The sequence below is a fragment of the Primulina huaijiensis genome, chromosome 17 (genome assembly GCF_012295235.1).
Source record: "Primulina huaijiensis isolate GDHJ02 chromosome 17, ASM1229523v2, whole genome shotgun sequence".
NCBI lineage: Eukaryota > Viridiplantae > Streptophyta > Magnoliopsida > Lamiales > Gesneriaceae > Primulina > Primulina huaijiensis.
The window spans coordinates 2011745-2021311 of NC_133322.1; the positions used below are offsets into that span (position 1 = coordinate 2011745).

Sequence of the window (9567 nt, forward strand, 5' to 3'; positions counted from 1 at the left end):
AAAATCCATAATTTCAAAGGAGTTCAGAGTAAATAGGTTTATTTAGTAAAACACGTGAAATGTTTTCCACATTATTCTCTCTGGCAAGCCACAATTTATAGGTATGATCTATCACAAATATTTCTTCAAAAAACGTTAAACCCAAACATGAAAAAGAAAATATACCAAAACCTGACACAGCAGACCTCCTCTGACTCTCACGTTTGATTGCTCAATACGAAACGAATGCAAAACGAGCATCAATCCATTACTCCACAACCCTCTTTCATACCTCCTCTTTCTTTTTATCCGAAATCTTTCCAAGAAATCCAAAATCCCAAGAAAATGCTGCTACATTTTTTTATACTTAATAGATAAAAGGCTCCTAGAGTGAGCATTTTTTCAACGTATGAAATGACTGTTTCAAAGAGTAACAAGAAGAAGAACCAACAGAGTTTCATCTCTGTCCCGTCTCAAATTATCAACTCCATTTCACAGTCATCTCTCGAGTCATTGCTACGTTCTCCTAAGAAAAAGCAAAGCTTCATCTCCAAGCTCGGTTGTTTGTTCAAAAGTCCAAGATTTTTTCTTTTCTTGGTTTCTGTGCTTATTTTTCTTTGGATGTTGAATATTTGGTTCGGTTTTGATCCCACAATACCTCTTTCACCTAACCCTTGTGCTGTTTTCCGAGAGAAAGCGCCAATGGTTGGTGTGATTTTCAGTTCTCGACTAAATATTCATGAAAATGTGGCTGAAATTGATGAAAATGGTGAGTTTTGGAAGCAGCCTAATGGGTTTGGTTATAGGCCTTGTTTGGAATTTAGTGCAGGATACAGAAGAGAGAGTGTTGAGATTATAAAGGAGAGAGCAAAGTATTTGATTGTGGTGGTTTCAGGTGGGATGAATCAGCAGAGGAATCAGGTTGTTGATGCTGTTGTTATTGCAAGAATTCTTGGTGCATCTTTGGTTGTCCCCATTTTGCAAGTTAATGTAATTTGGGGTGACGAAAGGTTTGTTTCTCCGCCATTTCTTAATTTGTGGGGCCAAACTCACCCTTCCTCGAAAATTTATGAGCAAAATTTTAATTTTTCTTTTTTGTGAGATGAGAAGGGGATTTTAGAGTTGATTTTTTTTTCTTGTTTGTTTAAGAATTAAGAATACATTGGAACGAGGTCATGTTAGTGTAAGTTGGATATGACAAGTCTTGGTATTGTAGCTCAGCTTTCTACATTTTTTTGTTTCATTTGCACAGCCCACCAGTATTTTGGTTTCAATAAAACTGAGCTACATTGAATTGTGTCTTTCATGATAGCAGTGTTATATGTTCTAGTTTGTGGAAGTAAGCTGTTCTGTGGCTTTTCTGGCTGTTGCAGTGAATTTTCTGATATATTTGACCTGGATCATTTCAAAAGTGTTTTGGCAAACGATGTTCGGATAGTTTCATCCTTACCGTCTACTCATTTGATATCAAGACATGTGGAGGAGAAGCGTACTCCTCTTCACGTGTCACCGGAGTGGATTCGCTCACGTTACCGTAGACGAGTAAGATCCTGAATGACTTCTCTAAATATGTTCATCCGTCTTAGTTGTTTGTTGCTTAGTTGTCACTTAAGAAAGAGAAAACTAGTAATTTCAATGAAATTGTAATAATCTCTCTCAAGATGTATTGTAGGATGTGTAAATGGCTTTATAATACTAGAAATTTCAATGCATTGATTTTTTATTATGGCGACTTGGATCGATGAGTTGTAGTTGTTAGTGGGACTCTTTGTCTAAAGTTCTGCTTGTCCGACGCTTGGCTCGACAAGAAGTTTGTATTCTGTGGCCAACGATTCCTACGTCTGCACAATCGAAATGATCCCTTGGTCTACACCTGCTTGATTCAAAAGACCGACCTAGCCAGTGAGGTCAACCCGTATTTTTTTTCTACAAAAAATATTTTAGAAAAAATTGCTTATGTAGGAATGGGCTCCAAAGTTGAGCGTGTAAAAAAGATGGGAAAAAGTCATCCATTCCAGTGGTGATTCTCGCTAGAACTTTATGTGTCAATGCCTTTGTCAGATTATGCTGAATGCAGATACTTGTCCAAGATTTGTTTTATCCTCGTTGTTGCTTTCTATGTCCTTGTATACACTTAAAAAATGATTAACAGGAAAAGATTGAGGTTCTAACGTTTCTGTTACTTTTTAAATGGCAAGTGATTCTAAATGAAGCAAGTTTCTTGTCCTGCAGCTAAGGAGGGATGGGGTATTGATTTTACGTGGTCTTGACTCGAGGCTTTCTAAGGACCTTCCTCCTGATCTTCAAAAGCTACGCTGCAAGGTATTGACCCGACCCTTATGCATTGCAACGATGATCCCTTCTCTTCTTTATCGTTTGCTTCAAATTTAACATCTAATTATGCTATCCTATTAAACTTGTAGGTGGCATTTCATGCATTGAGATTTGCCTCATATATATCAGAAGTTGGTAACAAGCTAACAGACAGAATGAGAAGCAAAGGACCGTATCTCGCTCTTCATCTGCGAATGGAAAAGGATGTATGGGTTAGAACTGGGTGCCTCCCTGGACTGGGCCAAGAATATGATGAAATGATAAATAATGAGAGAAAAACAAGCCCAAATCTCTTGACTTCAAGATCCAATATGACATATCAAGAAAGAAAACTTTTAGGCCTCTGCCCCTTGAATGCATTAGAAGTAGCAAGGTATTACTTTTAGGATTCTTTGCGACAATCAATCATTTTGTGTAGGATGTATTCTGTTATATGATAAACTCTAATTTCACTGTGTATACAGACTGCTTAAAGCTTTACGGGCACCAAAAAGTACAAGAATCTACTGGGCTGGTGGGATTCCATTGGGAGGAAAACAAGCTTTACTCCCATTAACCACAGATTTTCCTCATTTCTACACCAAGGAAGACCTTGCATTGCCAGGGGAGCTTGAAGCATTTGCAAATAAGGCATCTTTAATGGCTGCTATTGATTATATAGTTTCCGAAAATAGTGATGTATTCATGGCATCTCATGGTGGAAATATGGGCCATGCCATCCAGGTATTGAGTCCATCTCCTGGGACAAACCCATTACTTTAGATGAAGGGATGGCTTATATTCCCTTTTAGTGTTAGGTGGAACTGTGGAGTGATTTACTCGCGTTTTCTTGAAAACAGGGACATAGGGCATATGGAGGGCACAAAAAGACCATCATCCCAAACAAAAGACACATGCTTCGATACTTTATGAATCAATCTCTTCCTGAAGCCGAGTTCAATAAAATCGTACTAAACTTGCATCAAGATTCGTTCGGACAGCCTGAACTCAGGACGAGCAAATTCGGAAGGGACGTGACAAAGTATCCGATCCCCGAGTGTATGTGCAATGGTACGGGAACAACACGTCAATCTGACTGATGAACTCAAATATTGCCAATCCTAAACTAACCAAGTCAAGCACCCTTCAAGGATTTATCATTTTTGGTGAAGATTCGATCATGATGCATTTGAAGTATGTGTTAAAAGGCCAAATCTGCAGTTCAGTTTTTATTGTTTTTTTCAAGGGGGCAGAGAAAGATTCACTTGTGAAGCAATGCATGGCACAAAAACCAACTTTTTGTTCCCTTCTTCGAGTATGTACAGCCCACACAATACCATTAATTATTGTACATTTATTATTAATTTTTTGGTATATTGCATTTGAACGAATGTAAAAGTTTAACTCATCAAAAAGTGCCATTAAAGTACTAATGAAAAATATAGCTCCTCGGACATTTGTTAAGGGCATCAGCTCAAAATTTTAATTAGCTTTGAAGTTGTATCTTTGATATTGACGGAAAAATAAAGGCATGACTCGTAAATTTAAAAATTAATTGAGTCTAATTATGCGTTGGTTTATAATATAAAACATGATAAAATATAAATACATCATGAAAAAATAATTCAAATTATATGAATTAAGTTACCATTATTGGTGGGCCTTACGGGTTTAATGCATCCCACATCGAAAAGCTAAAATCACAATTCAACTTTTAAAACGGAGATATGGATGACAAATTACTATCACGTAGGAGACGAAGCGTGTGGGCATCGTGCCTACGTATGTAGGCTACGCTCAGGAAAGTCCCCGGGCCATAAACCGTAGAGATGCGGGCTTGGTAACAAGTTCGCTCCGGATTCCCGCTGCTAGGCCGAGACATGCGTGGAGCCTTTGATCAGCTTATTCGGAGCTACTTGGCCGATTTCACAGTTATACGCTTGGAGGTTTCGAACTTCAACCGAACGGGGCTTACGATCTCCTATGTTTCCTTTTTTTTTTTTTTTTACAGGCACGAACGCGTGGAATTTGTAGGGAAATATGGAACTATAATTGGAACATTCCGAGATTTTGGTATACCTTTTTCCTCCGAGGAATTAGAAGGTAGTTTCTTATGGCGAATGCTTACACTGGAATCATCGGATTTTTGTGAACTGATTGACTTGAAGAAGAGCCTCAAAATCCATGAAAAGAATGACATGTCTGTATTTATACAAAAACAACACAAAAGCTCGATGGGCGATGTGGTTATTTGCTTCGATTAGCTTGTTAATTAAGTTGGTTGGTTTAGGAGCAAATGGGGGCTCTACTTATAGGAGTGATCTTCATTCTTGAAAGAGATCAACTTGATGGGCAAGAAAATATTTCCATCCTTGGTCAAATTTAAATTTTTAGTTGACTCCATCGATACTTTTTTTCCCAGTGTGTAGGGCCAATTTCAAATCGATAAATGAACCACCCATTTGATCAAATATTTCATTAAAAAATATGCAATCTTTCTGACAAGGCAATTGAATGAAATCTCAAAAAACTTAATATATTGGGTCTAGCGTTTGAAAAGCACCGCCTAGAAGCTGAACAGTCTCTCACCGTTCTGATTTTTAGAAGCCATTTAGGCGATTGCATAATGTAATATATATAAATTTTTTTAAAACTTATTTTCCATATTTTTCAATTAATTTGTATTTATTTTGAGTTTGAATCCGATATAAATGAATTTTTGAAGAAATTCAGAAACAAACAAAAAAAAATAAATATTTAAGTAAAAAAAAAGCCTAAGCAGTGGACGGCCGTCTACTTGCCATATACCGTTTTTAGAACACTGATTGAGTCTCTAATATCAAATATGTTAGCTGCATCACTAACTTAATCAAGAAAATTATGTTCTTGACCGCCAGGAAACGTGGAAAATTTCATCGACTAAAATAATAAAGATTCTATTTTTCTATATAATAAATTTTGAGCAAATTTTCAAAAAGGTCCTGCTCTTTTGTTATTAGGATAATGTTGGTTTTTAAAAACGAAACGCAAAATTAGCTAGTATAATTTCTTTATTATTTTTTAGTTTTCTATAATTAAAATGGAAGGACCCACTTGGAAATCGGGGTGATGTATGTGTCAATTTTCAACCAGCTTCCTCTATGATGATAATTATTTATTTATCATTTTTCGTGTCATTTCATTACTTTTTAGCATTAACGTCTGGTGTTACGTAAACACTAGTAGAAAAAAAAATCATAACCTAACCTACACAAACCATAGAAATAAACAAACTATTTTGACACTTTTTACAAATTTGTTGAAATGTTAATTGGCGGCACTGTGGCTACTAATTACTATTAGGGTTTATTGACATTTTCAACATCATCGATCACTGAAATATCATTAATTTATCTGATTGGTACAAAGGAAAATGATGATCGATCTAAAGAAAGAAGCATCGTACGAATTAAAATATACAAACAACGCCAAGTATACAATCGTGACATTTGCGAGTTCAGTGGGAAATAAGAAACCGGCCGCCGGGATCGGAGGACGAGGTGATTTCCCTTTATTCTTCACTTTCATGGTTTTCTTTTTTTTTTATATCAGATATACTGAACAGATTTGACAAGAAACCCATGTTTGTGCGTTGACGAGGTAGTATCTTAATTTTCAAGTATTTTCGTGATGTGAAGAAGAATGTTTCTGGGGAAAATTGTGAGGAACAAGTTGGATCAAATATACATATTGAACCGATCGATATATTGGATCAACCTATTTTATACCGTTGGATTTTATCTGTTACACGTAATAACCATTCGATGACTTTCAAATAACCAAAATCATGTGGGCCCGTGCGATTTGAGTGAAGTACACCGTGGACGATATGCAAAATTACCGTCATACCGAAAATATATGCAAAAAAATTCATTCTGTTGTAATTTCAAAGCTAATGATTATCAATACTATACAAATCTCTCAAGACAGTCAAAGAGACCACTAAATATATATACAAAACAAATTCATCTAGACAATAAACACCAACTGCAACATGTGTCTGGAGATCCAAAACATCAATGAATACCAATAAACTTCAACCGCAGCATGTGCGACTTCTTCATCCGCTATCTTTTCAACAATGTCTGAGGTCATGTGATTTCTGAAGCATGTCAACTTTTCAACAAGTCGAAGCTCATCATCCAGTCCTCTAGCTAGCTATAAGATTAGGCTACAGAGATAAGACTTCTCAACAGTTTAAATTCTCAACTATGAGTCGAGTTGTTTCATTGAACTTTGATTTGGACAATTCAAACATTATGAGTCCAAACAGAAGTTAAATTCTTTTGTTTGGTATGATATCGATATATATCATTTTATACAAAACATACCTTATATTTTTTAAAAATTTAACTATATTATTTAAAAATATTATATTTTTTTAATATATATATTATTATGGTATATACCAAAAAATTCAAATTCCATACCGTTACCGTACCGAATATTTCGGTATCGGTACCATACCGTACCGAAAATTTCGTTTTGCCAAAAATTTCGATAAATTCGGTATTTTTCGGTACGGTAACCTTGGTATACTGAAAATTCGTCATTTTTTTCCACCCCTATGCAAAATCATTACACAATATTTAAGAGTGCTTTGGCAACTCGGTTGATTTTTTGAAACATCGTGATGAAAATGTTAGAAATATTGGATATCAATTTCGGCACCCTGTCTAGATTAGTACCTATTTGTTAGATATTTTACATCAACTAAATTAAATTCTTAGGAGTTATATATATGGATTTGGATAATCATTACCACTTGAAGCTTCAACTAGCTTTCGGGGTGGTGTTACACCCAAATCTATGATGTTAATATGATATCGGAGTTCTGGCACACATTTATGCGTTTGACTGCTCTTATGGACCTCCTGCTAGTGTTTTGTAAACTTCAAATTCCAGTTATTTATTTTAAGCGTGAAATAATATGCTAGATGTCACACATCAGCTAAATTAATTTTTTTGGAGTTCTATATATGAGCTTAGATAATTTTCCTCTTGAATTATCTTTAGGGATAGAATTAGAAGCAAATCTATGATCTTACCGTTTATTACAATTTTCAGCTCGTGCGTGTAATATCATAATAAGTCTTTTTATGAGAATGCAGACAGTTTGATGTTTTATTTATTCATATTCTAAAATTGTTATTTTTAATAAAGAAAAATGTCTGAACATGCACAATTTTAAAAATAATTTCAAGTTATCGATGGTTTATAGTCCATTTAATATCAAAGACCTAATTTTAAAACGAAATCAGAATTTCTAATCGTTCAAATCCAGTTGTAATCGTTCAAAATAGTAAAATACAAGAGTGGGTCTCATGTGAGACCGTCTCACGGATCTTAATCTGTGAGACGGGTCAACCCTACTCATATTCACAATAAAAAGTAATACTTTTAGCATAAAAAGTAATATTTTTTCATGAATGACCCAAATAAGAGATCCGTCTCACAAATATGACCCGTGAGATCGTCTCACACCATTGACAAAATATAAATATAAATTATATAATTCCAAGTTCAGATATGTAACTGAGAGAGACGCGTTTCTTGACTAAACTAGAAACGTTGAAATTTCCAAGTCATTAATCAGATCATTGGTGATCAATAATTGTGATGGCTGCTATACTATGGAATTCTGTATTTATATAAAGAGAAAATGATTTGTATATTATATGATAATATAATAATATAATATGAATATTTTAATATATATGTTGTTTTAGCTTTAAAAATTATTTTATTTTCTTATACAAAAAAATTCAACTTAAATATTGGTATGAAAAAAAGTCCCATAAATCAACACCCTCAACATGCAGAAACAGCACAAAACCAGCCCTATATCTTTGACGAAACATGCGTGTTAACCCAACTCGCATGACCCAAAAAAAAACTATTTATAAACCCCAAAAGTCCCATGTGCCTATACTAAAATATCACAAACACAAAATGATAATATTACCAATTCTATTTCTTATATTATCCACACATTATTCTAGCGCAGAACTTTGTCACCCGAAAGACAAAGCTGCACTTCTTGCGTTCAAACATAGCTTCTCATATCCAGCAAACCCTTTCGCCACATGGGATCCCATATTCGATTGTTGCACGTGGTACGGTGTCCAGTGCGACGAAACCACGAACTATGTTACCGGCCTTGACATAGCACCTTACGAAGATCTCAATGGAACAATCCCTTCTTCTCTTGGGGATCTTCAACATTTGACTGTTCTCAGGCTGCACAAGATTCCGAATCTTGTTGGTGAGATCCCACCCAAGATTGGAGACTTGCGGAATTTAAGGTCTTTAACTATAAGTTGGACAAATATCTCAGGTCCTATTCCTAGTTTTCTTGCAAACCTTAAAAGCCTGGTGCTTCTTGATCTCTCATTTAACCGTTTATCGGGCTCTATCCCGCCTATTCTTGCAACGCTTCCGTATCTTAGAGGATTCGACTTTAGCAGAAACCAATTGACCGGGCCGATACCAGAATCTTTCGGTCACATACCGGCTACTGCTGAGTTTCCTGTTCTTGATCTGTCTCATAACAAGTTGTCGGGTGAAATTCCTGCTAGTTTGGCGAATGTGAACTTTTCTTCCGTCGACATTTCCAGAAACAATCTATCGGGTGATGCTTCGGTGTTCTTTGGCAAAGGAAAGGCCACGAATACAATCGACATTTCGAGGAATAATTTCGAGTTCGATTTCTCGAAAGTGAGTTTCACTGAGTCGCTGGATATTCTTGATGTGTCCCATAATAAGATTTACGGGACGATTCCGGAACAGATTACTGATGCTGTGTTCTTGCAGTTCTTGAATGTAAGTTACAATAGATTGTGTGGGAAGATTCCGACGGGGTGGAAGCTAAGGTACAGATCAGAGAGTTGGGATAACACATCTTTCTTTCATAACCGATGCTTATGCGGGGCTCCATTGGATCCATGCAAATGATGATTATAGAATTTCATTTTATGATCCATGTCCCGAATAAACACAATTTAAAATTGTGTAATAATCATATTTTGTTTTTCGCAAAAATTGTGTAATAATGTATTTGATTTTCATTTTCCAGAGAATTTTAAGATTGAACCTTATTTAAAATTGTGTAATAATTATCTTTTGTTTTTCGCAAAAATTTTGTAATAATCAGTTATGTATTTGATTTTCATTTTCCAGAGAATTTTAAGATTGAACCTTATTAAGTATACATATTACTCAAAAAAGCACAAACTT

The 9567-nt window shown here is 35.4% G+C and overlaps 2 protein-coding genes across 2 annotated transcripts; both read left to right on the forward strand.

Annotated features, from left to right (window-relative positions):
- Positions 1–77: 77 nt before the first annotated feature.
- Positions 78–3719, forward strand: LOC140962812 (O-fucosyltransferase 20-like). Its single transcript, XM_073421829.1, has 6 exons — positions 78–989; positions 1353–1521; positions 2212–2301; positions 2403–2686; positions 2778–3036; positions 3153–3719. The coding sequence occupies exons 1-6, from the start codon at positions 394–396 to the stop codon at positions 3390–3392; spliced, it is 1638 nt and encodes a 545-aa protein (XP_073277930.1). The 5' UTR covers positions 78–393; the 3' UTR covers positions 3393–3719.
- A 4538-nt stretch (positions 3720–8257) lies between these two features.
- Positions 8258–9539, forward strand: LOC140962815 (polygalacturonase inhibitor 1-like). The gene has a single exon (XM_073421831.1). The coding sequence runs from the start codon at positions 8284–8286 to the stop codon at positions 9283–9285; it is 1002 nt and encodes a 333-aa protein (XP_073277932.1). The 5' UTR covers positions 8258–8283; the 3' UTR covers positions 9286–9539.
- Positions 9540–9567: the final 28 nt, after the last annotated feature.